At 35.3% G+C, this 27494-nt stretch overlaps 4 protein-coding genes across 6 annotated transcripts; 3 read left to right on the top strand and 1 right to left on the bottom strand.

Annotated features, from left to right (window-relative positions):
* Positions 1-2253: 2253 nt before the first annotated feature.
* LOC106170959 (small nuclear ribonucleoprotein Sm D1) lies at positions 2254-4825 on the top strand. The gene is made up of 4 exons (XM_087010684.1): positions 2254-2426; positions 3241-3317; positions 3676-3867; positions 4205-4825. The coding sequence occupies exons 1-4, from the start codon at positions 2413-2415 to the stop codon at positions 4297-4299; spliced, it is 378 nt and encodes a 125-aa protein (XP_086866810.1). The 5' UTR covers positions 2254-2412; the 3' UTR covers positions 4300-4825.
* LOC106170958 (cilia- and flagella-associated protein 263) lies at positions 4614-9698 on the bottom strand. Its single transcript, XM_013551029.2, has 7 exons — positions 9543-9698; positions 8937-9240; positions 7667-7822; positions 7326-7406; positions 6422-6577; positions 5996-6103; positions 4614-5739 (listed from the first exon to the last, which is right to left on the bottom strand). The coding sequence occupies exons 1-7, from the start codon at positions 9647-9649 to the stop codon at positions 5494-5496; spliced, it is 1158 nt and encodes a 385-aa protein (XP_013406483.2). The 5' UTR covers positions 9650-9698; the 3' UTR covers positions 4614-5493.
* Positions 9699-9886: 188 nt separating this feature from the next.
* Positions 9887-21624, top strand: LOC106170957 (casein kinase II subunit alpha). 3 transcript variants are annotated; one of them, XM_013551027.2, is made up of 13 exons: positions 9887-10062; positions 10314-10447; positions 10886-10997; positions 11301-11402; positions 11552-11602; positions 12000-12059; positions 12760-12843; positions 13590-13700; positions 14145-14255; positions 14499-14599; positions 14937-15085; positions 19612-19698; positions 20153-21624. In XM_013551027.2, exons 2-13 carry the CDS (start codon positions 10353-10355, stop codon positions 20251-20253), a joined length of 1164 nt encoding a protein of 387 aa, XP_013406481.1. In that variant the 5' UTR covers positions 9887-10062; positions 10314-10352; the 3' UTR covers positions 20254-21624. The 3 variants fall into 3 exon arrangements, with proteins under 3 accessions (XP_013406481.1, XP_013406480.1, XP_013406482.1); XM_013551026.2 differs by having other exon boundaries at positions 9925-10447; XM_013551028.2 differs by having other exon boundaries at positions 9928-10447; positions 14154-14255.
* Positions 21625-22576: 952 nt separating this feature from the next.
* On the top strand, positions 22577-25346 carry LOC106170965 (cilia- and flagella-associated protein 20). The gene is made up of 5 exons (XM_013551036.2): positions 22577-22781; positions 23260-23339; positions 23716-23827; positions 24052-24240; positions 24521-25346. The coding sequence occupies exons 1-5, from the start codon at positions 22698-22700 to the stop codon at positions 24626-24628; spliced, it is 573 nt and encodes a 190-aa protein (XP_013406490.1). The 5' UTR covers positions 22577-22697; the 3' UTR covers positions 24629-25346.
* The last annotated feature ends 2148 nt before the right edge of the window (positions 25347-27494 follow it).

The raw sequence follows: 27494 nt of genomic DNA, 5'->3' as shown, positions 1-27494 counted from the left end.
TACATTGTACGGGGGAAGTCGGAAAAATCCAACTGTTTTCTATATTTTTTTCATAAGTGAACAGATTTCGTAAACACCTTGTAGGTAAAATGTTGATAAAACTAATGAAATAAATAACCAAGCTTAAAACAAGTCTTAATGATGTTCTCAATATCTATCCCGTTCACACCAGTAATAAAGACGTCAACTTACATTTCCTGACTGGTTATTTAGAGGCAAAGTTGTTTCCTTTTTTTCTGTCGGTTTTTGGACTTTGATTAGCACCATCAAGTTTTATAGCGTCTCGTAATTGTCAACAGCTCAGTGCGTTGTCAAATTGTAATAATTTTTTCAGCTTCCCTAGCCTTCTAAACATTGCGTATTATCGTCGGAAATGATAAAAATTTGAATAAATCACAAGACTTTATCTATTGGGGAAAACCCTTAGAAGAAGATCTCGCTTAGTCTTTGTCATACTTTCCAAAAATACATTAATTACCTGTTAATTTATATGATGTAAGCCTTATCAAAATTGGATTTGCAGTACATCATACCCGTATCGTTTCATTCGTGGAAATACGCTTCATCGCTAACCCTTTTTTTGAGTGACTACTGATAGTTTGACAAAAGTGATTTATTTCGACAGTTCAGTCGGATTGAAGCATCAGAAACTAATTTTGTTAATTTCTATCAGGGTGCACTCAGCTGATACATATAATTATAATCTCTGATATCTGGAGCTGTTACGTGACCGTGGCGATTAACGCTTTATTCGATATATTAAGGGCGTTTTTTCGGTGAAATATGCGAGTAGGCCTACTTTCTCTCGGTATTTCGGTGTTACGTCGGGATATGTACGCCAATAACCCTGATACATTGCCACCCTCTTGCGACGCGATATACTTGTATGTCTTATCTCACATATCAGCGACAACTGCATATGCTAGCTCTCAAATGCTGCTACCCGACTTCGGAGAATGCAGTAGTTGACCGCGTATTGAGTTTGTGTGTGTGTGTGTGAGAGAGAGAGAGAGAGAGAGAGAGAGGCTGTCATGGACGTTGGCTGTCATGGACCTTCACAACATTTTTTTTACATGATCTCAGATTTGTTACACTGTCACCCATCCATAAATCTAAAAACTCTTGAAAAAGCCGACGCTTTGCCTTCTTCTGCTTTGATCTCTTTCCTTTGATTTTCCTTGTGACCGCTAAACAATCCAACCCTCCTTTCCTCAACACATGTTCAAAAAACTCTAAATGCCTCTTTCTTATTGTTCTAAACAAAGTTCTTTCCCTTCCAGCTCGTTCTAGGACTTATTCGTTGCTGATATAGGCCCTATGCCTTATTCCCTCCACAATAGTCTTAGCACCGTTCTTCTGTATCACATTTCTACGGCCTGCAGTCTTTCAACCAATGGACCTGGAAATATTCCAGCACTCGCTGACAAAGGTTAGTATAGAATAAATGAAACACTGTAGAACTCTAAATTTTTCTTTCCAATTTCATTTTTCCTGTCTGTAAGTATTTTGCGCATTTTCTAAAACGATTTTTTTTTTCAATTTTAGCTTATTCTGGTTTCTGCCTCACACCTGCCATCATCGATTATCATGCTTCCTAGGTAATTGAACCTCTCGACATGCTTGATGAAATTTCTACTTTCAGTTTACAGACCTGGTGCTGCTTTTTCCTTCTAAGGAGCATAAATTCGATTTTCTTGCAGTTTATTGTGAGGGCCATTTTTCTGCTTTCATCTCCCATGTAATAAATAGTGCCTGGAGATTCCATTCTGGTGATAGCTGTATCATCAGAAAATCTCATATTCAGCATATGTCTTTACTCTGACATCAAGTCCTTTTAATCCATTCATTTCTCTCTTAATCATTTCACTCTTCAAGTTAAGACAGCTCTTTCAATCTAGGCCTACTTAAAAAAATTGAAATGCACTCTATCCAAAACCAGTAGAAAAAATTAAAATTGGAATTATATGATCCACCCCAATTCCCAGTCTTTGGCCCTGTAAAACCATTCAGGTTTATAAGAGAAGAGTTTCATTAGCTCTGTATGTATCAATTTAGATTATTGTTTTTCTTTTTATCAAGAGCTTATAAAATATGTAGGCATTACCTCCAATATTTCTGTTTAATATTAGAAATATTGGAGGTAATACCTACATATTTTATAAGCTCTTGATAAAAAGAAATACAATAATTTAAACATTCAGGTTTACATTAGTTTTCTGGCCTGGGGTGACATATATGACTGTGACCCTGATTAAAGAGGCTTGGCGAGATACGCGACGGTTGCAAGCTCAAGCCAGTTGCACTTCACCGCTTCCCGTAAACAAACCCAAAACGAGGCAGAGCGTGATTCCAACGTGAAGGCGCCATTGTTGTTCTAAATCATTGTGTTTGGGTTATAAAATCCAAGCCATCATGAAGCTAGTAAGGTAAGGATATATTTCTGGTTGGAGATAATGCAGAACAAATGTATATGCTATGCAATTTGCGTTTAATTTTGAAGTAGCTTTCGGTACTTTCCAAGCTGTCATATATTTATCGTAGGCGGTCCTCTATTGACCGGCTTTTTACCGTGACTGTACTTTGTCCTAATGCGTGTGTTCTTTGCACAGTTTATCGTTAAAGAAGTCCATAGATTTGATTTTACTGACCACGTAAACGAGTAACTATTTGCATATATCTACTGCATCGCTGGGCTTAAGTTCCGCTGTATTTGTTGTCCTTTGGTTGTTTAGTGCAAAATCTGCTACAGTTTGCTGTGACAGATATTTTCAGTTACATTCGTAAAGTATATATATTTTATCATTATGTGGTGAACACTTGCATATGAACGCTAGCAGGCTTAGATATTAGTTGTCTTCAATCGTAATCGTCCTAGAAGCTGGTTAGACGTACTGGACTCTTTTTGCAGTAAAGACTAAGCCATCTTGAAGTGATCTTCCCGAAAACAGGGCTTTCCCAGGATTTGAGCTACAAACCGTCCCAAATTATCACTTGTAATTTCCTTCAAAATTTTAGGGAGTTTAAGCCATCATTTTCAAAAAAAAAAAAATAAATAAATAAATAAGCCGTCTGTGAAAATATTGATGCCAGGGGCCGTCCGAATGACAGCTGGACAAAACATAAACAATTAAGAAGAACTAAGTCAAAAACTGAACATCTTGTGGACTGGCTCCCTTGGGCAGCATTGCCCACATATACCCTGCACTTTTGTATTTATTTCCATGTTTGCTTTTGTTCTAGGTTTCTTATGAAGCTCAGCCATGAGACAGTTACCATTGAACTAAAGAATGGTACACAGGTGCATGGAACAATCACAGGTAAAGGTTTTCAGTCACCTGAATAAAATTTGTTGTGTGAGAATGGGGTTTTTCAACCTGTCATTTGAATAGAAAAAAGAATGCTGATATGGCCAAAAACTGTGAAACCTGCATAAAAAAAAACTTGACTGTGTTGGGTGGGTGGATGGGGAAAGGGGGGGGGGGGGGAGTCAATAAAGGTTCACAAAACATATCTTGTTGATACTTTGATTCATTATAAAATAATGAGATGCCTCAATTACATTGATTATTGAGTGAAGGAAAGGAAAATTGGCTGAGATTTTTTACATTTAAAAAAAAAACAAAAAAAATTATGTTATTGGACTTCCTGACGTTAAGTGCTGCTGCTGTATTTCAGGCGTTGACGTCAGTATGAACACACATCTGAAGGCAGTAAAAATGACAGTTAAGAACAGAGACCCAGTCCAGATAGACACACTGAGTATACGCGGCAATAATATCCGTTACTTCATCCTGCCAGACAGCCTGCCTCTGGACACACTACTGGTTGACGACACACCCAAAGCCAAGGCAAGGAAGGAAAAAGCAGGTTTGTGGCATATATAATTTTGTGTGTGGAAAAAAAGTTACTAGGCCTATGATGTATGTGTGTATAGTAAGTGTTAAGATGGGAGGAAAAGGAGAAGGGTTTATGAAAGAAATAACCAAATCTGCATTTATTCAACATGCATATTTGATAAAATATTGCAATGATATGTTTCATATATCCAGATGAAAAAAGATGATCTGACAGTCTTTAAATCTGTAGTGAAATGCCTTGTTGTTTTCCACATTTGTTAATTTCTATAGACTATTTAAAAGTAATAATCACATGCCCTTATTAGCACTAGGATTTTATTAATTCATATTGTTTTCATGTGCTCCAGGTATGGGCAGAGGGCGTGGCAGAGGGAGAGGCGGCCGTGGTGGTAGAGGAGGGAGAGGCGGCCCAGGTGGAGGGCGTGGGAGAGGCAGGCGGTAAACTGAACATTCCTACATGCATAGACTTAAGTGCTTTAAGAGACCTGTCTTACAGGTTCTTCAGGACTTTCTCAATTGGTGATTACTTACGGATGTTCTGGATGACTTGTGTATCAGAATAAAAGATCACAAGTTATACTGTTGTAAATTGGAAGTGATGTGAAGAAAGATCAAAAAGGGAAAGATGGAATACGGATCATGTATTTCTGAAGAATCATCATGCAAGTTGAGAATGATTTGTTTGTGCGGCAGAGACATTTGTTATAATGCCTGCTGATGGGAGATCTAGTTGACAGAATAGACATAATTTTTCTAGGAGAGCACAGAACCTTTGTTAACTTCAAGGCCACTTTGACATCCTGAAAGACACTATGCTATTCCTGCATGGGTCAAATGACTACTGTTATAAAAGTTAATGTTGAACATGGACATATGCATTAGTGTGTTGAATTTGAACAGGTGACTTCTCTTGATAAACAAATGTACAGATTTTATAAGATGTGTAGTAAAGATTCATTTTACAGTTTTGTTTGGAGTTATTTTGTTTGTGGGCAGTGTGTGCAGTCGGGATATTTGTTTGTAAACGGAAGGAGTTCAATTTTTTTGAAAAGCTTCTATCCGAGAATTAATGTCCCTTTTCCCTGAAAACATGCAAATCTAAGCAAACAAAAAAAATATGGATATTTAATTTTATTTACAAAATATACATCTTGACAATAATGATCAGATACTGATTCACCATGCAAACATACTCCAGTTTCAATACACCTATTGCTCGACAAGTTCTATAACTGCACTGCAACAAAAGTACTTCTTTTAAGTCTTTAAAGATACAGAATTAAACTATGTCAATATATTTGCAGTGCTAAGACCATTTGTCTTTCTATTACATTACAACAGATCTGTGTAGTTCCTGAAATGAATGCTTTACATGATATAATGTTAAATATGATATTTTACGCTGGTTTAAATATGTTTAGAGCAGTCCCATGGTCCCTTTCATTTTAAAAGGTATTATTGTCCCGCTCCTCCAGTGTTTATTGTTTGGACAATATTTACACTGTTTCCGTGTCACCCATTAGTTTGGTTATGATTGCATATAAAAGAAAAAAGGTACATTTCAATGGTGACTCCATGCCATGCCCGGCCTCTCTCTCTTTCCTCAAATATTGACTTAATAAATCAAAGAAAAAAATTAAACTGTTTCCATGACTCCCCATGGATTTGGTTGGTGACTGGCCATGCGCATTTGATTCCAAGCCTTCCTGTGCGTCTTCAGTCCCATCTCTGCAATTTCTACCTTCCTCTCCCAGCTCTTTACTTTCTTGTGCATCTCGTACAGGTCTGCCCTCTCGCGGACATATTCCATCACCTCTGGCACGCGATAGTCACCAAGCTGTGTGCGGAGCTTGCGATTGATCTTCTCTGCACCTGCTCGGTCCTGGAAACCAGTTGATAAGATTTTTTTAGGCTTTAACTTACATGCACACACACATACACATGTTAAAGCAGAAGTAAAGTAATATACAAAATACTTATAGTATGGACTTTCAGAGCATTATTAGGTTTTCATGAAAGTAGTACAATTCAACCAATGTTGCTACAATGAAAAAAAGAACATATTAACTGCTCTTCTTTAAATCAATTTTATATATATTCCAACTACTTTGCTAAAGTCTGGAAAAAGATAAAATTACCGTCTCTACGGTGACTGTTTCACTGTCAATTCTGGCCAACAGATCATTTCTTGATGCAATTTCAGCTTTAAGTCTCGTTGACTCCAGAGTTAATGTGCTGAGTTTTTTCTGAAAATAACAAGACAATTAATTATGATACCTTATGTCAAATGTTGCTTGAGGAATATTTTGTATTTCTTTATTTAATTTTTTCCTTTTTTTTAAAAAAATTAATTTTTCTTTTGTTTTGATTCCATGAATGGTCAGAGAATGGTCTTTTCAGTTCTTTTAGAAAACTTGGGACACAAAGCCACCTACATAAATTCCAAACGACTGCATAGCTTAAAAGATGGCCATGATGTTAAAAATGTCTGAAAATCAAACGTGCACCAAATACCAATAAGGCAGTAACTACAGAGTTGACATATTATATCATCTATTGCTTACCTTGTATGTGTTGAGCACTTGCAGTGTATTTCCTGCCATCAGTTTAAGTCTCAGGAGGTCCTGGTTTCTCTCGTCTATCTTTTCCAAGTACTGGGCATTCTCAATCTTCAGCTGATTAAAGTCCACTTCATGTAGAACCTCACCCATCTCCTCTTTCTATTACAAATACATCCAAGGTTTGTAAAAATACAATTAAATGTAGTGGAATGATGTAGTTTATATTTAAATATCATTTCATGACTCAAAAGAGGAGCAGTTTAAAAATGACCAGATTTTACAGTAGCAAAATAAAATTACAAGTGTATAAAAATAATTATAACAAACTTAGGATGATAAAAGAACATCAATAAGTAAAAAAATAGGACGAGCCACATGTGAAATATTTTTCAAAAGTCGAATCTAATAAAAAATTTTACATGCATGTTCATGTACTAGTAGCTTCCCCCATCCCCCACCCCACCCTGACAAATTTCTTTACAATTAGGTTTCTATGACTGCATTCACAACAAGTTGAGCCATGGCTATACAAATCCATGAACTAAATATGGCAGACGTACATGAAAGAAAAACCGCCTAATCTTTTAATAGTCTCTCCGCCTCACACACGCCTCCCCACTCGTCGTCCCTGCGGGGGTACAGCCATTAAATCTCGGCTCCATTGGGACAACACATGGGGAGGCGTGTGAGAGGCGGAGAGACTATTAAAAGATTAGGCGGTTTTCCTTTCATGTACATCCGCCATATTTAGTTCGTGGCTTTGTAGAGCCATGCCTCAACTCGATGTGAATGCGGTCTATAATTCACTTGATCCACTGCCATCATCATTTTATATAATATTATGATTAGGAAACAAAACTTGTTGCATTTACATTTGACAAATGTCTGTCAAATTAGTGGTACATACCTGTTTCAGCTGCATTGCTAATTTTTTCTTTTGGACTTTCAGCGTTGAATTCTTCAATCTGAGCTTCTCGATAAGTGTGTCCTGAAGTGATGAAAATCATAATATTTGTAATGTGAAAGTCTTCTTTTCAATTTTTGAAATCCCAAGATAACATCAGAATTTTGTTTAACCATTTTGCCTTATGTTAAAAATAGTACAAAAATTTTATCTTATTCAACTTTGGTTTAAAAAAGCTAGGGTGGCCCCAGCACCTCAAATTTTTAAGCAATGCTAGGTTTTAACATCAGCTTTAGAAACAATGACAAAAAAGGCAATTATGAGGTATATGTGAAGAATCTCACCCTAGCTCTGATTTTGTCTTCCAAATATTTGAGCACTCTTTCAGAGATCACTTTTCCTGTTCTTGTGTTCACTGCCCCTTTAACAATATCTCTCTCAAATTCATAGGAGGCTTTCTTGATTTCATTTATTCTGATGTCTGCCTCCTCCATGATGGCCTACAAAACAACAAACAAGAATAAGATAATAATAATATAGAAGTTAAGATGTATTAAAATATTCCTTCTGTATAGTCACAGCCTTTTTTTAAAATATTTAGTGAAAATTGTTTATATTTATCATTTTCATTTCAAACTATATATATATATATATATATATATATATATATATATATATATATATATATATATATATATATATATATATATATATATATCACATTTTTATATGACATTGCTTAACCTATATGAAACTTTTGCACAGAACAGTTACATTCCTAGGGTTTCCACTAGATTTTGCTTGTAAGGGTCATTTTGACCCCCACTTTTTAAAAATGGGAGTCATTTTTAAAATTTATGGGTCAAGAATTTATAAGTTCGAAATAATATTGAAATAAATATTTAAAAGGAATAAAAGCAACAAAAGTCATAAGTGTTATTTATTATCAGTTTTTTTTTTTTTACTTCCTTCTGTTTTTGTCAGCTTTGAATTTTGCAAGGGCAGCACCAAAATTAAACTCTTTCAGTTTTGGCCCCTCTATGGAAAGTAACATTAACCTCTCCACATGCTCTGCACTTAATCTGCTCCTCGATTTTGTGTAAATTATGTTTATACAACTAAATCCCCTTTCACAAGGCACATGACTAATTGGGATAACCAGTGCAATAACAACCAACTTGCAAAAGAATGGATACAAATCTTTGTAGTCAACTGTTAACACATGCTAAAAAAAACATGCTAAATACATATGCCTGTGAACATGTGCAAGTTGCTAGAACATGGGGTACTCTGCCACCAGACCATCCCTATCGATGACAGACCTTATCATGTGAAAGCTGTAGGTGACCAGGGTCATTGAAAGAATGTCACTAATGGAACTTTCTGAACTTTACTGACATTTACAAAAAAACAAGTAGATAGTGTTACACTGGGGACTGAGATAAATGTGCGTCAAATGGACGCAATACATTTTAAATTGGGGGTCAATTTCGATGAAACAGTGTCAGGGACACACAAAAATTGCGCTAACAAGAACCCTGATTCCATATTAGAACCAAATAACCCAAATACAGCAAATAAATAAATAATCAAATAAATAACGACAACACCCACCCTATATGTGTCAAGAACACGTTCAGATTCATCTTTCAGTCTGTCAATATCTTCCCTTAATTCCTCAATCTCCCTCTGTGCAATATCACACTTCTGTTCTGCTGTCAGTCTCAGACTTTTGTCGACATGGCTGCTACGTGATTTGGATCGTTTTCTTCCAATTCCACGACCCCCAACATCATGTTGGGATTGGGACGGAGCAGCGTTGACAGAGAGTTGGATACCTTGGAGCTCTTTTGGTTCAACTCGTTTGAAGAACTTTTCAAACATCTGTGTTTCTGCTGCCAGAATCTCATTGGCACGCCTAAAATAATGATCAATGATAAATGTATTAATTGTTAACAATCACGTGTAATCTATCCAAAAAAACATTCATTTTTACCTTCAGGTAGGCACTGGATGATTTAGTATACGGGTTTTTACAACTTTAATGACAGATGCGTTGGAAAAAGTCATAATTGCGAATAAATATTATTATTATTTCCGAAACGAAATTCATAAAATAAATGAAGATGAGACAAAGTGTAGAAATTCGCCACGGATATGAAGGATATGTGTCCCTCTCTTCAGACAGTTGATCCATATAACTCTGCATGTAGTACTTACAGAGTTTCATCTAACAGTCTGTCCAACTCATCGTCTGTTAACTCCTGCAGAGGATCATCGTTAGCCTCATTACTGGTGTCAACACTCATCGTCTCTGACTCCGCCATCTTTGCTTCTTTGTGGTCGCTATGGAAATCATCCGGGTGTTTAACAACACAAGAGAAAGCTTAACATATTAAACAGAGATATTAAGGATGCTTTCTTCATAAAATATAGAAAAATCGCAGTGTGATTAAAGAAAATCTACTTTGTGTTTGTTTATCTCATTGTTTGAAGGAAGACATTTACATATACAAAGAAGCCTGTCATGTTTGGAGACCTCTATTAGCAGAAGACTCATTGCTCAGCAGAGGGGTTGCTGTATTGGTCGGAAACCGGAAAATGTCACGAGCCTCGTTGTCGCCTCGCGGGTACCATCCTGGGACGCCATATTGGAGAGTCGGTTGACCAGTATGTCGATATCTAAACCTGTCCAGTGAAGTTCGAGGACACCTAAATAAGCCGGACTCAACATTAATAAGTACACTGAACTTTCATCTAGCCATTATTGCTTCTCTAAGACCCGAACCTTTCTGAAATTAAGGCTCACAGAGACGGGGAAGAAAGGGATGTTGTTTGGTTGTCAAAAAGCACGTTTCTATTGACAGGACAAGGGAAGACTCCATTTCAATCAAAATTGTGTTAAAAATAGCGCTGTCGGCGTACGGTCAGTTTATACGGCCTGCGGTGATATTCAGGAGAATATTCACCAATTTCCATTTGACATTTAAGGTGTGTCGGACGAGCACATCGAAGAAATTGCTGTGTACCATGCCCCTTCCAAGTAGGGCTCGAGTCTACGCCGACGTCAATACGCACAGGCCACGAGGGTACTGGGATTATGAGTCACACGTGGTGGAATGGGCGTACGTATACCCCTCTCAACCTTGCTTATTTCCTTCCCATACTAATCCATTCCTGCTATGACCCATCCTTAAGTGTTTTCAGTGACCTTTTTAAGAATACCCCAGACCTATCCCAAAATATGGTTACTGTGATAATGTTATTCTCACTATCATATTAAGTGTGGGTTTCAGTCTGATTTTAATCTTTAGCTAGACCACATATGTGATCAATTTTGTCGGAACACTTACTAACTCAGACCTATGTAATTTGTACTAGACATTGAAAATATCCCCACCGTTATTGATTTTTATTTTTATTGCCTTGAATGTAGTTGTGAGTCCCATACAGTAGAGTCTACAATTCAAGTGGATGTAAATCAATTATTCAGCCATAGAATTACTGGGTTGTTTTTCATGAATGGATTTCCTTTGGGTCAAGTAAATCTATTTGTGTTTCAGTCAACAAGATGATTATCAGTTGGTGCGGAAACTTGGTAGAGGAAAATACAGTGAAGTATTCGAAGCTATCAACATTACAAACAATGAAAAGTGTGTAATAAAAATACTGAAGGTAAGAGATTTTTCTAAATGAGATCAAAATTAGTGTCAGGCAAATTAAACTTTTCACACATTATTTAAATTCAGTTTTGTCCCATTTCTATTACATAAAGATCTGTTTTGTAAATGTTTTTGATAACTGTTTAGAATAGAATGTTTCGTGACACCTACATATAGTGATTTTTCCTGAATGTTGTCTTTAACCATATAACCATGTACACGTGCGCATGCACGCACACACAAACACACACACACAGGACAAACACACAGATTGGTTGCAATTTTGATAAATTCTTTTGAAAATTTCACTTTATAGCCTGTGAAAAAGAAGAAAATCAAAAGAGAAATAAAAATTTTAGAGAATCTTCGAGGAGGAACAAATATCATCACACTTATTGGAGTAGTTAAAGACCCTGTGGTATGTATTCTCTCAGAATTAATTTATTAGCGGAAAACACAATTGGTTCTGTCAAATTTCCCTATAAAAGAAAAAAAACTAGACTTGTAGGTTAAAATAATGGGTTCCAGAATAGAAATGATAATAAATTAGTTATTTTTACCTTTCAGTCCAGAACTCCGGCACTAGTATTTGAACATGTGAACAACACAGATTTCAAGGTGGGTGCAGGTCTTTAAAGATTATTGGATTTAAACTAATTTGAAAATAGAGTGAACCTGATAACTGAGAAATAATGTGTGATGATCACCTGGGACGTAATGTGGAATTAGTGTTAAACTAATTTTGACATCAAAAACCAGTCTGATATTATTTGTATTGTCCAAATAATTAATTTTTAAAAGAATTTTACTAGGTTCACTTTCAATTAAACAGGTTCTGTGGTTGTTAATGAATCTTATCGGAGAAGGGTAATAATACATGGTTAATTAAAGCCATTTGTCAGTCCTTTTCTTCTAAGACAAGGGCACAGAAATATGGCTGTATTTTTTTCCATTTACATTATTTTATATAATATATTTGTATCTGTTTATTGAGTGTATTGTTTCTAACTTCCAGCAATTATACCAGACGCTAACAGATTATGACATTAGGTTCTACATATATGAATTACTGAAGGTGAGTGAAAGTTTATAGTCAAATACAAATGTACATAACAAAAATAAGACTTTCTGGATGACTTTACCAAACAATGCCTGTACGGTAAATCCGTGATGACATCTGCAATAATATGTGGCCTGCAGGCATAAGATTTTAAAAAGTTGTTCAAAGATTTAGCTTGACAAAATCATACAGGCTGTAGAGGCCATGATTCCCTACAATTTCAAAAGGCCACTGCCTGCCTCTGCACTCGCATAAGAAAAAAAGATATACAGGCAGTATTTGAGCACCACACAGACATCGCATGGGAAATGTTTAGAAAATAAAGTTCGGAATGTGAAAAAATAGATATTAAATACAATGTTATTTTAATATATGTTATTTTAATATTTCGATGGGATTGCTGAATTTAGTTGGATCATTCTCTCTCTCTCTCTCTCTCTCTCTCTCTCTCTCTCTCTCTCATGGTTTGATCCGCTTGTTTGTAATGGATATTAGATGGTCTTATTTTAGAATAATTCAAACCATTTTCCTCATTGTAATGAAGGGAACCCAGTCACTTATGACCTTTTAGCTTAAATGTTATGTTGAATCTTATATTATCCGAAGCATTGGATTATTATGCTTTGAACAGTGACATTTTTTTTTCACTCTAATTGACATGTTTATTTTGTTTTGGTAATTTACATAACAGTGGTCTGTGTTTGTTTTCCTCCAGGCCTTAGATTACTGTCACAGCATGGGGATCATGCATAGAGATGTCAAGCCTCATAATGTTATGATAGATCATGAAAACAGAAAAGTAAGTACACCCAGGGCTTTCTCCCAATCTTTTTCTTTTTTTCTTTGTTATTATAACAAGCGATGTGTTTGTCTTTTGATAAGGTGTTATCTCTGAATTAGAAAGATAAAATAACCTTCTGCATACAAAATTTTACAAACTCTCTGCTACTGTTTATTGGCAGCTCTTTTAAATGCTTAGAGTTGAGAAGAGAAAAAAGAACAGAATTTCAGTGTAATATTCACAGTGAGATTCACTGTACTGATGTTATTGCCAGTTAAGTATTGGAGACAGAATTTTGGTCAGCCTCATTCCACTACAGAGTAGATGATTTTCTTTTAGTCTGAAACCTTTGCAATTTTCACTTTTAGTAAGAGACCCAATTATTTCACTGAAGTTAGGTCAAAGTTGACTTAAATTTTTAGTCTTAAATTTAAGACAAACTTTTGACTAAAAGTCTTTGCTGAAACCAGTCCCAGCCTACTTCACAAAATCAGTTTAGCCCAGAAGTTGGTTTTAACTTTCACACCAAAATTAGTCTGCTTTGACCTACGATAAATCAGTTGTAGTCCAATGGAGTGGAATTTTGGCTGTGTCAGACCAATACTTATTTGACTGGATTTCTATGTATTGTTCCAGAACTTAAGTGGACCAAAATTTAGGACTAATTTTTGGCCTGAAAATCATCTGTAAAACTGCATCCTGTAGTAAAGTGAGTCCCGGAAGCATTGTGTTTAATGTGTTTTGCTCCTCTCTCTCTGTTCCAGCTTAGGTTAATTGACTGGGGGTTAGCAGAATTCTACCACCCAGGCCAGGAGTATAATGTCAGGGTAGCCTCTAGGTATTTCAAGGGCCCAGAGCTTTTACTTGATTACCAGGTAGGTGAAGATAAATGAATTTGAATTTGATTTTCTTTCCTGAACAATCCATAAGCTAATAATCTTTGATTAATGTAGGAGTTGTATAATTTTGTGCCGTGTTCTCCCCTGACTCATTTAATGGTGCTTCACCATCTTATATTGTCACTGCTCTGTCCTGTATCTTCCACTCAACATTGGCAGGTGCAACTGACTTCCTGGAGGTCCCTTCTACCAATAATGTTCACCTGTTTAAATATTTATATGTAAAATTTCTGTCCCTATCAACTAATGAAATCAGATTAAATGTCCTCAAATATTTTGTCATCCACACAGTCTCTTCATTCAGCATGCATTTAAATCTTAATTAATCACCGATTTCCAGTATGTGTCTAATATTTGAAAAGTTCCCTTCTGTCATAGGTTTTAAGTCAGCCTACTTTTGTTTGTAATGCTTTCTTAATGCTTTTCCAGATGTACGACTACTCGTTAGACATGTGGAGTCTAGGCTGCATGTTTGCCAGTATGATATTTAGGAAAGAACCTTTTTTTCACGGACATGACAATTACGACCAGGTGAGAGATGTCATCAAGATTTTGATTTGTTTGATAAGTCAGCTTGTAAACGAGCAAAGAGACTGTGCTTCCATTTACTAATGTTATTTGAAAAGTAGCTTTTGATCATTCAATATTGAATAATAAAAAAGTGTTTATGGATGTAGAATATCATTGGTAGTGCAGTTTTTATCCTCAGTTTGTTTTGTCTTTAATGCATAGGTGATTTTATGTTGTACTTATTGAATTGTTGTCTCTTTACAGCTTGTACGCATTGCAAAAGTCTTAGGAACAGAAGAGCTTTATGAATACATAGACAAATATCAAATTGAGTTAGATCCTAGGTTTAATGATATTTTAGGAAGGTGAGTTTAGATTTGACCAGTTTGTATAGGTTATTGCATTAACAGACAACTTTTGATTAAAAAAAGATCAATGTTTAACTTGTTGAACAAAGTTACAGATATCTTATTTACAAATGGTTGCTAAGGAAAATGGCATGATGATCACCTGGGACGTAATGTGGAATTAGCGTAAAGGCTGATTTTGACATCAAGAACCAATCTGATATTTTTCTAGTAACCAACTCAAATTTTGGAATTGCGTATTATGGCAGTTAGTTTTTTTAGTGTGTTAATATAATTCTGCCAATGTGTTTAACACATTTTTATTGAAGACAATGTTTTTGCTCTCCTTTCACAGACATTCAAGAAAACGTTGGGAAAGATTTGTCCACAGTGAAAATCAACACCTAGTTAGTCCAGAAGCTCTTGATTTCCTAGACAAGTTACTGAGGTACGACCACGCAGAGAGATTAACGGCAAGGGAAGCAATGGAACATCCATATTTCTGTAAGTGATGAGTATCTATGCATAAACTATATGACTCTGACACTTTTGGGCTGGAATATTTGTTAATGATTTGTGAAGGTTGGGAGTTTTGTAATGTTCATCAAGTTACAGCTAATACTATACATGAAATTTGGGTTACAAGCCTTAAGGTGATGAGTTATGCAGTATTTACTGTATTATATTGGTAGCAGTGATGATGATAGTGTTAAAAATTGTTTACAGGTATAAAATTAAAAAAACAATGCTGCATTGTAATGCACATTACCTCCAAAACCTTGTTGTTGGCTCACACTGGGATCTTTTAAAGGTGTGGTAGTGGCTTGAAGAGAACTGACAAAATAAGATGTTAGGAATTTTCAGTACCTAATTTTTGAGAATAAAAGTTCACTGGAATTGAAATGTAGAAGAAAAAAAAAAAAGATGTCAGAGTCCAGAGAACACATTTTATTATCAGAGATTACGACACAATATTCATGATTCAGATTGCGTGTGGCAAGTTGTGCAGAATTTTCAGTAGTCCCATTCAGAGTTTTGTTTTATAACTGTTGAAAAAAATTAGACTTGCTTTTCTTTTACTTTCTTTGATTCGTGTACTCATTAGGGCTCACTCCAGCACAGTGAAATATAGCCAAATGCTAAATTCATGGCAATTAGGCTACAATGACTTATCATGCTTTCAGTTGAAATTGATCCTGGTTTAACTATTTTGATTCATCCCTAAGGATTTTTAGCTTGGAGTTTGCTACAGAAAATCTTTACTGAAAGTCCACTTTTTGAGCACACACTGTTATTAATGACATTTGTCTCCAAACAGCACAATTTGCAAACATTAGTATAGAGAAGGTAGCTTCCACCTAAATCAGGGATTATACCCCAAAGGACAGCTGTGTACATTTGGCATATCTATTGGCTTATTGCACTATTGTCAAATGCAGGGTTAGTTATAACAACAAAGAGAGTGGAGTTAACAACATAGCATGGAGGATAACTGTATCTTTTCTTGGTAAAAAAAAAAAAGACCCAGAATGCATCATGTGATGAAGAAACTTGGGACGTAATCATCTTAAACCAGTTGCAAAGCTGTTGATGATACTTATCAATACTTCTGATGCTGCATCTCTGTATCAAATATTGAAAAAAATCTCCATAGCAATTAATATCTGTCTTATGTGAATTATAAACAGGCATGTGTATGTTTTGAAATGTATTATGATGAGATTTTGGTGTTTCATAATCTAGGGGGGAGTGCTAGTCAACTAAGGATAGATATTTCTTATTAAAGTTTGAGATGGCATCTTCTTCCACATTGGTTTACTGAAGAGACATTCAAAACAAACATCCCAATATTAAAGAAATAAAAGGAGCCATTTAACTGACCAAGGCTGTGCAGGGGTATGGGGCACTTGGACAGGTGTCCAAATCATTATTAGCGTCTTTTATAGCTATTGGACTGTATGACATGTTGGATTTGTCTCTGATGTTTTTATATTGGGTAAACCAGTGTTTGCGCTGGGCAGTTTGTAAGTGGAGTCCTTGGGACCCCACTAGCATTGTAAAATGGGGTCCTTTAGAAAAAAATGGGGTCCTTCGGAAAAATAATTTTTTTTCTTATTTAATAATAAAAACTATCAATAAATTTTGTAAAATTGTAATCCTTTTTCTGCTCAACTCACCAGTAAGCACTAAGGTGCAACATGTTGTTCCCACAAAAATTGATGAAACAAATTTTTGACAGACATGACAAAACAAGTGCTTTGAAAACAGCTCTTGACATCTGAAACTCATAACACAACAGCTTTCATTTTTATAACTTGATTTCCCTATTTTATATTACCATCAACCTTAAAATGTGTATGGATAGGTGGTGCGTATCATAGACCAATTTCACAAACAATCCATGTGAAAAATAGTTCTTTAAAGTGTGATAACTTAAATTACTTTTTACGGTGCCTCAAAGCACGAAAATTCTGAAGCTTCAGGAGCTTCTTGAAGACAGCAATATCTATACTCTCATCTGCAACTATTAATTGATATAAAGTTAGCTGCCTCCATCCTCTCATTGAAATCTCTTCTTAAAACCATATCTGCAGATGTGATCATTTCCTCAACCTGTGAAATTTCAAAGTAGGACCAGTTCAAATTAAACCATTATGTTAAAAAAAAAAGAGAATCTAGTATTTGGATCAGTTGTCAGCAAGAAAAATCTGAATGACTGTTGACTGTGATATCTTATTTTTTAAATAAAGATAGTTGAAGTAGGCCTATATCAAGGACCCTGCAATAAAATTAAAATATCCTAATAGTAGTATATTTGAGCATTCTTCAAAAATGAACAATAATTTAAACTCGTCCTTAAAATGACCAGTACTAGGACATGTTTATCATTCACAAGAAACGGATTGCATAATAAAATTTAATTCAGAAATTGCTTTATCAAATTTTAACAGGACCGGCATCAATTTTATTTTTTTGTGGGATGCCATTTTGTATCGCTTCGAATGACGCGCTACTTTTTACTTTTATTTTTTTGTCTCTTTTTATATATGCATTGTTACAATACTTACAGTTTCATGGTGACGGTAGCGTGCAGACCCAATCCGCATACCGTTACTTTCCTGTAACTCCATTAATGAGTCAAACTTGCTTAAGGGCATATCTTCTTTGATTAGCCAATAGATGGTTCGCAGTTGTACGCTCAAATTATCACTTGTAGTTTTTTCAGCATTGGATAATGCTTTTTTAAATGCGGCGGCGGAAGTTCGCTGTTGTGCGCAATTCCTATGTTGCTGAGAGGCCTCGTGCCGTGTGAGACTACTTCGCTGAAAATCACAGCAACCGCTTGTAAAACAGTTTTTAGAGTTGCCTGCACGGCAGACGGCACAAAACATTGTTTGGTTTTCATATATTAACCAGCTAAATTCATTACACCACGCCGGGATGAATGATCTACTCTTCTTCGGTGCACTTGGACCCGCCGCCATGACTATATAAACCACGTGACGATCGACCTCGATTACGCGTAGAGGAGTTCACTAAAGCGAACCTAAAGCGAGTCTACTTTTGGAGTGACAAAATGAAACCATCGATGATTTGTCCCTAGTTTTATTGGTTCGTACTACCAGATCACTTTCAAACTCACAAGCCCAATTTGTCGAAATTCCTTTGTGTAATTTATTATGCATTCTTAAAAAAAAAAAAAAAAAAAAAAAAAAAAAACTTGCGTCCCCCGGGACGCACTGCCCTGCTGAAATTTGCGTCCGTTTATGAAACGATGCGTAAATTATATACTCGGACGGTGTAAATGCGAACACTGGGTAAACCATGATGAATTTGTCACAGTAAAAATATTACAGGGTGTTTGACGTTTTACTTGCAATGCGGATGCCACCATATGTTGTTATGATATATTTCTCGCCGTTGATATGTGAAAGTTGCATCATTTATTCAAAAGCATAGATAAGGAATATATATCTATGTCTATATTATATTACCGCAATGAATCATACGTGTTCTTATTATTATTTTTTTTGGGGGTAGGGGGGTAGACATAGACCATCAAGGACTCCCGCCCCTTATTAAATTTATATATATATTTTGTTTAATGATAAGTTACCATGGCACCAGTGGTAGGAATGACTTGTTTTGTACTAAACCTGCTAAAACATTTAATATGATACTGGTATTTTATTATCAGAACAACCTGGATTTGAATAGGCACAGGATATTTTTAACATGAACCATTGGGAACCATTGACCTAAAGCACAATAACCTTTTTTTAAGAAGTTGGGGGGCCTTAAGAAAAAATTAAATTTAGCTTTGTGCAGTATGTGGAGTCCTTGGCAAGGTCAGTGAATTTGAATTGGGCGTCAGTGCTAATGCCTTTGTTGTTAAGCAAATAATAGTATATTTGTGACAATGTGCGGTAAGAGTTAGTTGGTTACAGTGACAAAGACTCTAGTACATGTCTTGTTGTTGTTGGCACAGCCATGTTTATATCAAAAGTTGAAAGATTGTTTGCTCATGGGTCATTAGAAAACAAAGTGTGCTTATTTAAGCAGCATCAACAATGTTGTCGGCCTTTCCTTTGGCAGTGTAATGACATTAAGGAAAATTTTGTTAGCTTTGGTAGTTGCTTTTTGAATGTGTGATCCTGGTGAGAATATTAAGATTTACATTCAGAAGTAGGCAAGACACCTAAAAAAACAGGAAAAAAATCCTGCAGAATGTAACTATTTAGATTGATGCGTGTGTGTGCAGCGTGATGGTAGAAAGTGTGTGTATCTATGTTCTTGATCATTTGTAGTCTTGTATTTATTGTACTGCACACTTTCTTGTATATCATTGTGTCTAATGGGTTAGAATCATAAAAAAATAGTTTATTTTCCAAATACTCCATAAACTCAGACCTGGGCAGAGAGGATTTAGAACTGAACAAAATACAATTATCATAATTTGGGTAATTTTTTCCAGCGTTATTTATTAATTTATTCATCATGATACCCATTGCTGCATTTCAATATTTCAGTCCCTATTGTGAGAGAACAGGGTCGTTTGTCGTCGTTGTCTGGTCATGCATCGCCCACTAATATCACAAACTCTGGACAGATGCAAGGTAAGAGTGGGGTGCAGGCTGGGAAAGGGGGCAGCTGTTTGGGTTATAGTACGGGAGGTTTTTATCCAAGTCAACTGATGTCATTGAAACTAAATTCACAAAAGAGAAAAAATAAAATAGAAAAAATTGAGGCATATGGTACCTGTAGAAAAATTGTTATTGTTATTAGCCTTGAGTAATAACAGTGATGATAATTATAGTATTACTTTTTCTTTATTTATTTTTACCTAATTGAAAAAAATTTACGTATGTCTAATGGCTTTTGATAAAATACATCCATTTGGTATTTAATGTGATTTGAAAATACAAATATCTGGACAGTAAAATATCAATAGTTATTTTGCATGCATTCCACAAGCACAAGGCACAAACATACCAAATATTTGGAAAAAAAGACGAAATAGTAAACTAGATTAAAGAAAAATAAGGTTGTGCATATGTATTATAATTTCAGAAACTGGACTAGCTCCCAACTCTGTGTCTGGCGCCGCCACCCCCGTGATGCCTCCCAGTGTTTCCCCCCTCCCAGCTAATACAAGTGCGGCTCAGTCTTGAAGTCTGCAGCAAAAATCAGGAAGCCAAGGGATTGCCGAGGTCTTTTTGACGACCCCTGGTGTGATCCAAGCAATGACGACAATGTGTCACCAACTATTTGGTTGACTTACAACTGTTTTGCTGGGGCGCAGTAAAGGGTGGCTGGATGGATCTTATCATTATTATTATTTTTTTATTATTATCTTTAGAGTAACATGAAAATGTATCAGTAAAGTGTTCACAAATACAGGCCTCCAGGAAGGACACAAATTTATTCTGGGGTTAGTTTGTCAACACTGGAACAATGTGCTCTGTATTTCATCATTTAACCCCCTTTCCTACCCTCCTCTTGGTTCTAACCTTTATAACCAAATGTAACAATGGTTCAGCCACTCTGAAGTCTTATTTTGCAAAAGGTGTGGGAGCTGGATTGGAGCATCGCACAGTAATGGCTGCAGTCTTCAAACTTTTGTGAACAACTTGTTGAGAAAAAAATCTGCTTCACTTGGAATATGTGGCCTGCACATTGGGGTACGAGGGTGTGCTGGTATTAACTTTGTAATTGTAATTAGATCTCGTATAGTTCATAGTCTTGTAAGGGTGTCCATGTCAAAGCACAGAGTAGATTTTCTCTCTTATACCTCTGCAGTGTATAGAAGTTTAAAGCCACAATGCAACATTTTCAGTTGGAACTTGTGGCAATATTAGAACTACCCCACACCCCCTAACCAGTTTTTGCTCACCCCATTTAAGTTTACTAGGCAGTTAGAAGTGTTTTGTTTAATAATAAGTATCATTATAACTATTCATTTATTTAACTTTTGAAGTTGTCTAAGCTTTGATGAAGAAAATGGAAAGAACCCTGCAGCAAGCTTGAGTCTTGGATGTTCCTTCCATTGATTAAATGTATTATTCAATAAAACAGTAAGGTCATGTCTTGTGTGTAAATAATTAATAAACTCTCATGACTCAACCAAGAGTATCTTGGATAATTTATTAGCCTAAGGATGAAAATTTTAGAATGGGCAAGTATGATGAAGATCATATACAGTAATCCAGTATCATTTTTTAATTTTTATTTATTTATTTATTATAATTATTATTTTTACAAAATATTGGTTTTAGAGTGCAATTTAATCGTTGTACCAAAGTGCATATTTCCCCAGCCATTATTGGTATGCAAATGCGACTTGTGGAATAAAGGGTTATAGGAGGGGCAATGATACTTCAGTGTTATAAAACTTTTGGTTGAAACTGCAGTGTTTAAATAAGATAAAAGAATTCAATTTCAATTCTGTGCCTAGCATATTGTAGATAAAGGTTTCTCTGTTGAGGTATCCTCTCCAACAGGTTGTTCAGTTCAATAAAATGTCAACACATCAAGTACTTAAACTGGTGCGTTTTGTTTTTTCTATCTAGACTGTTATCTTGCCGCTGACTAAGGTACTCTTTCTGGGTCATGCAATCAAAATAATGTAACTTGTAACCAATGAATTGTTTAGTATTCACCTTCGGCTTCTTTTTATCGTGTAAACCTCTGTTTTCGTTTCTGTCTGGGCGTTTACGGAAGGAGATGCGGACACTTAAAAGCCAGTAAATGTTGCCTTAAAATATTGTGCGATTTATTTGATGTGACGGCACTCTGTGTTTTTATATTCGCTTAGTGGTGATAACGGTGTCTATTGGACGTAATTGGTCTAATTGCTAAAATGCGAATAAGTTAAAATGTCGACTACAGCGCTTGTTTGCGTGTAACTAAGATAAAACCACACTTAGTAGTCGCGCCAAGAGCATCATTCCTCTTTTCCTTCTTAACAATAATACGCATATTTACATTATGAATAAGTAAGCAGAAGCATCGCGTACTCGTTAATCATAGTGTCATGTGTCCTTATGTTTACAATATCCATGCTCTTGAAGCTACGTTAGTGACCGACACACGAGGTAAAACCCAAGAATGAAATGCCAAACAACAATAGTGATATTAGCATATGTATAGATTATTGAGCTCGTCAGCCAATCAGATTGTGACCTAAGCCATATCCCAGGTGACGTACACTGCGCAGCACGCACGACGCAGCTTACCGGATGTCAGTTTACGGCTTGGAAACCGTATTCGTGCGCGTAATAAAGTTCCTTGGAAACTGATTATTTCATTTCGGTTGGTGTCGATATCCTTCTAAACAAAGTTATTACCTTAAAATATCATTTTCATAAGAATTCAAACAAAAAAACTCACAAAACTTGAGAATTTTTTTCGTTTATTGACTAACGGCAAAGCGCGCGCTTGTATCCGTACGCTGTGTAAACAGACCCATGACAACTAATCAAGTCCATTTGTACACACACTGTGGCTCACTTGACAACTCTGATAGCAAAGCGAGAGGAGCGTGTGTGAGAGAGCTCCACCACAAGAATATATTAGGACTAACAATATACTATAACTGACTTTAAAAAGACTCAAAATGTTCAAGAATACCTTCCAGAGCGGATTCTTATCAATATTGTACAGTATTGGAAGCAAACCTCTACAAATTTGGGACAAAAAGGTGAGTTGAAGATTCCACTGTATTTCCATGGTGATGGATGACAACAACATAGCCGGCTGGTGTATTCTAAGATATCTTGTGATCAGGGTGGTTGTTTCAGCTTATGGATAATATGTCAACGAGTTTTACACATTTTTAACGGCTCAGATATATTATTGTGAATATAGACATGTTGTGTTAGTACTAGCAACGACGATTGTTATGGGTGGTGAATCCCCGTGGCTTATTCGATGGACTTCCCTATATCGTTTAAACTTATTAAGTTTGAAGAATAACCCTTATGTTTTTCTCAAATTATTTTTATAAACACTTGTTTATCCACGTTGTCATCAATTAACAATTTTGCTGGTGTTTTACAAGAGCTTTATTTAAAATGAACCAGTAGTTCATTTTATTTGAATTTAAACTTTAACCAGCGATCAATTTTGATGACAGCAATCGATTTTTATTTTTAAACATATTGACTTTTCAATTTCAGGTGCGAAATGGTCACATCAAACGAATCACAGATAATGACATCCAGTCACTAGTGTTAGAAATTGTAGGAACAAATGTTAGGTAAGTGCGAAGTTGATTGCGGTCGCCATTTTGGTTTTGAACTAACAAAGAACATGGCGTATATCCAATATGGCAGCCTCCTACAAACGGGCATGAAATGATATATTTAAATGATTTAGAGTAAAAATTTACCCTTTTTAGAAGCTTATTTATGTCAGGCAATGGCTATAACAACAAAAATTTATATCTTTATTTCCATATTGTTGTTATTTTGTTTAAAATTGATGTGGCATTGGTTACCATACATAAACATTGTTCGGCGGGAAAATGAGTGAAATTTACGTGTTGAGGATTTTATACTCAATTCACGAAAGTGATTATTAGGAAACATTATGTTACCAACATTAATTTATATCCTTTCTTATCTACCTTGCAGCACAACATATATCACATGCCCAGCGGATCCAAAGAAAACACTTGGAATCAAGCTTCCCTTCCTAGTTATGATCATCAAAAATTTAAAGAAATATTTCACATTTGAAGTTCAGGTAAGTTTACATTTTAATATATTTGTTTATTTAATGTTTTAAGTCGTAATTAATTTTTGTTAAGTTGTGACATTGAGGTTTTGAAATAATTATATTGTTGAAATTAATAAAAAACAATTATTTATTGAAATGTATTTTAGCAGTTGTCACTTTTTACATTGTTTTGAAATAAGTAAAACAGCATGTTTTCTGTTTCTAATTTGTGATCACAATCCGTCTTCTAGGTTTTAGATGACAAAAATGTGAGGCGGAGATTTAGGGCTAGCAATTACCAGAGCACAACTAGAGTAAAACCCTTCATTTGCACGATGCCAATGAGGCTGGACGACGGCTGGAATCAGATCCAGTTCAACCTCTCAGATTTCACAAGGCGTGCTTATGGTACTAACTACATTGAGACACTCCGAGTTCAGGTGAGTTTTCGGCATGTTATTTATTTATTTATTTCATTTTTTATTTTTTGAACATTTTTGGCATTAAAATGATATGACAAACATTTGCTCTAATTCTTTCTTTAAAAAAATCACAATCAATAAGAAGTTTTAGTTTTTATTTGAGATTTCAAAGAAATTTAAGTCAGTTTCATACAATTGCTCTGTCAGTTTGATGGAAAAGCTTAAAAAAATCCCAGTGCACTGTTGCTTTCAATATTGAAAAAAAATTGCTAATTCGTTTTGTTAACATTTTTTTTAGATTCACGCAAACTGCAGGATCCGTAGGGTATACTTCTCAGACAGACTTTACTCAGAAGACGAGCTACCTGCAGAGTTCAAGCTTTACTTACCAGTGCAGAAGAAATAAGATGATTCCATCGTGCTAAAAGACTTTATACATTCAATCTAGCCAAATGTTAAAATTATTCAGCGTCATTATGGAGACAAGGAGAACTTGTCATATTCTCATTTTTTTCAACTTTCAATTCACATATTCAGGACTTGTTGCCCACCTTAATAATTTGGATTGTTGAAACAGTTACATTGAAAAAATTTGGAGATTCATAGCAACTTGGAGACTATAATCAAAGCAAACGTGAGCTGCAAGATCTCAAGGCATGCCTTTTTTTATATTAAGAAAAATATGTTCTGGATTAGTTAGTTGACTGGCTGAAAGAAGAAAAATTGCAATGTGACATCTTCCAACTCATGACAAAGCTAGACAGTAGACATTATTTATGTAGATTCTTAGTCGATGCCAATGTGATGACTTGCAGGGAAGCCTCCACTATGTTCCATTATTAAATGATGCCACAGGAATTTGACAGCATAGCAATTTAAAGCTTAAATGACATTTTTATTATATACCTAAGTTTTTTTAGGTATGCTGCCAAGTTCCGAGTTTATCTAGGGGGTATGTTGCAATATGTTTCAACTTGTCTCTTATTATTTTGACTTTTTGGATGTTGTATTGTGGCAACATCAATGCGTTTGTACAGTTTCACTCACAAAAAATGTAATATTATCATTTATTTCGTACAACTGTATATAATAATAGTAAATAAACCCTTTTTATGCCAACAGTATTATAGTAGTTGGGTGTGTATTTCAGATAAGTTGGAAGAAAAACAGGGGGGAGGAGTTCAAGACGTCGTGGTCAACCGTTCAAAAGTATACTTTTGTGGTGAAAAATAGAAAAAAAAAGAAGATATTAAGAACTGCAGATTAGTGTACGAGGCACTGATACATCAGTAATTATTTTGAATGTGTCAACCAAAACTTAAAATGATGGCATGATTTCGATTTGCACGGTCGTCGATTTGTTATGGAAAAGATAAAAGAATGCATCAGTTCCTATTCCATGAAATTTCAAAGTAGATCGTGCATATTGTGGAACAGAAAAACAAGTACGCTTTACCGCAAGACTCTAAGCCTTGTATAGAACAGCGGAGCTTAGAGGGGAAGGGGGAGGGGGTAATGGTAGGCTAATTCTTTAATGGCACAACAAGGATTTTTAAATAATAATAATAATAATAATAATAATAATAATGCTGACAGATTAGTTTGAATGACTGGGCGTTGACCAAAGGCCTTGCTTTTGTGTTATAAATATGACTATAATTTTAGTTTTCATATCTTCAAAATGCTGCCTGATATTTTGTTTTTAACAAATAGGTTTATCATCTTTATGAACTAGCGGTTTTCAGTTTCTATTTACAAAAAAGGAGTAAATGTCATGCCTTTTCTATTCAACAAGTTCATCCACGTGAATTTAATGAGCACATCCTTATGCTAACTTTGTGTAAATGTGGTGATTTTTGGCGATGTCTTTTTATAATTTAACACACATTTCTTTGCCTCTGTGCAAATCACAGTGAAACACCGGATTTGAGGGGGTGGACACTTCAAATCTGAATTAATGTTATAAAATATAGATAGCCTATTTTCAATGCTATTTTGTATTTTCTGAACGATTAATCAGGTAGGAGCATTGTTTACAGCAATGTAAACCTGTGAGGTGTGGTCATTTGTAAACAAAAGCACATGGAGCTTGGGTGGGACAATCTTTTTGGCCAATGTTGTAGAGTTGCAGATGATTGACAGCCAGGTATAGGTCACTTGTATGAAACTTGATACTTTCCGTGATTTCAACAAGTACTGGACCAAAAGTTTTGCGTGTCGTCATCATAGATCTATGGAAGTTAATTCCTGTCAGATGAAAAGATTTGGACAATAGCCTACATTATATTCCACATCCTGTTTGTTACGTGACGTGTATTGTACTGAAGTATAAAAAAGAAGTCACGACTGTAAGTGATGCTTTAAATATCAAAATGCATATATTCTTTTTTTATTCGTACTTGTCTAGCGTCACGCAAGTAATAAGTTTTCTTCTCTGGATTTTATTAAAAATTTTGAACCCAATAACTCATAAACGGTTTAAAGCAGTAGATCGTGATTTCCTCAACGGTTTTGGATAGGGTATACGTTGAAGATATGGATACGGAATGATTTCAGAAATTTTTAGGAAAATTCCTGTTTGCTGTATAAATATCGGATTCTCATGGTACACCTTTAACCACCTTCTACGTGTCTGGCCAATTAATAATTGTTATCCTTTGTAGATGATGAGTAATTTTTTCTTTTTTCCCGGCAAAGCGTGATGATCAAACACGTTACCTTTAATGTGAATTTTGACCAGCGTTAATTCGAGATATTCTGGTATTCTGTAGAATCTGTTTTCAAGTCAGGCAAACTACATATTTTAAGGTGTGTCACTCGTTTCCGTGCTAGGTCCCAATCTTTTTTCACACTTTACATTTTGCCCATTGAGGATATAGTTATTTATAATTTATTATTATTATAATGGTTTCAAGCTACTGTTAAATGCATATTATGATGATTTCCAAAGATATACTTTTAGTTGAAATCCCCTGAAGAAAATAAAAATTGTTTGAGAAACAACACATACGACCGTTTATAATCAGAGCCTCCGGGCCGAAACAGCTGTAGGGACTTTTTAAATTAAAATGGAGAGAACAGACTAATTTGTTCGGTTCCTAGTCTTTATATGTGTGTTTCCCGACACTTTTTCTAAGAGCGAATATATATATATATATATATATCCCGACACTTTTTCTAAGTGCTAATAGACCCTATTTGAAAACGTCGCCACGTCTTAGCCAGTTATATATATATATATATATATATATATATATATATATATATATATA

The sequence above is a fragment of the Lingula anatina genome, chromosome 4, assembly GCF_051362555.1.
Source record: "Lingula anatina isolate TDL-2025a chromosome 4, LinAna3.0, whole genome shotgun sequence".
NCBI classification, from domain to species: Eukaryota; Metazoa; Brachiopoda; class Lingulata; order Lingulida; family Lingulidae; genus Lingula; species Lingula anatina.
This window is presented reverse-complemented; position numbering and strand designations above follow the sequence as displayed.

Excerpts from the sequence above, each read along its gene's own strand:
- LOC106170959 (XM_087010684.1), top strand. Across the intron at positions 3,318-3,675 it reads GGTGCATGGAACAATCACAG|GCGTTGACGTCAGTATGAAC; the intron begins GTAAAGGTTTTC and ends GCTGTATTTCAG. Across the intron at positions 3,868-4,204 it reads GGCAAGGAAGGAAAAAGCAG|GTATGGGCAGAGGGCGTGGC; the intron begins GTTTGTGGCATA and ends CATGTGCTCCAG.
- LOC106170958 (XM_013551029.2), bottom strand. The coding sequence starts at position 9,649 with ATGGCGGAGTCAGAGACGATGAGTGTTGACACCAGTAATGAGGCTAAC. Across the intron at positions 9,241-9,542 it reads AGACTGTTAGATGAAACTCT|GCGTGCCAATGAGATTCTGG; the intron begins GTAAGTACTACA and ends TCATTATTTTAG. Across the intron at positions 6,104-6,421 it reads AAGTGCTCAACACATACAAG|AAAAAACTCAGCACATTAAC; the intron begins GTAAGCAATAGA and ends TGTTATTTTCAG.
- LOC106170957 (XM_013551027.2), top strand. The coding sequence starts at position 10,353 with ATGCCCCTTCCAAGTAGGGCTCGAGTCTACGCCGACGTCAATACGCAC. Across the intron at positions 14,256-14,498 it reads GACATGACAATTACGACCAG|CTTGTACGCATTGCAAAAGT; the intron begins GTGAGAGATGTC and ends GTCTCTTTACAG. Across the intron at positions 15,086-19,611 it reads AATGGAACATCCATATTTCT|TCCCTATTGTGAGAGAACAG; the intron begins GTAAGTGATGAG and ends TCAATATTTCAG.
- LOC106170965 (XM_013551036.2), top strand. The coding sequence starts at position 22,698 with ATGTTCAAGAATACCTTCCAGAGCGGATTCTTATCAATATTGTACAGT. Across the intron at positions 23,828-24,051 it reads ATTTCACATTTGAAGTTCAG|GTTTTAGATGACAAAAATGT; the intron begins GTAAGTTTACAT and ends TCCGTCTTCTAG. Across the intron at positions 24,241-24,520 it reads TTGAGACACTCCGAGTTCAG|ATTCACGCAAACTGCAGGAT; the intron begins GTGAGTTTTCGG and ends CATTTTTTTTAG.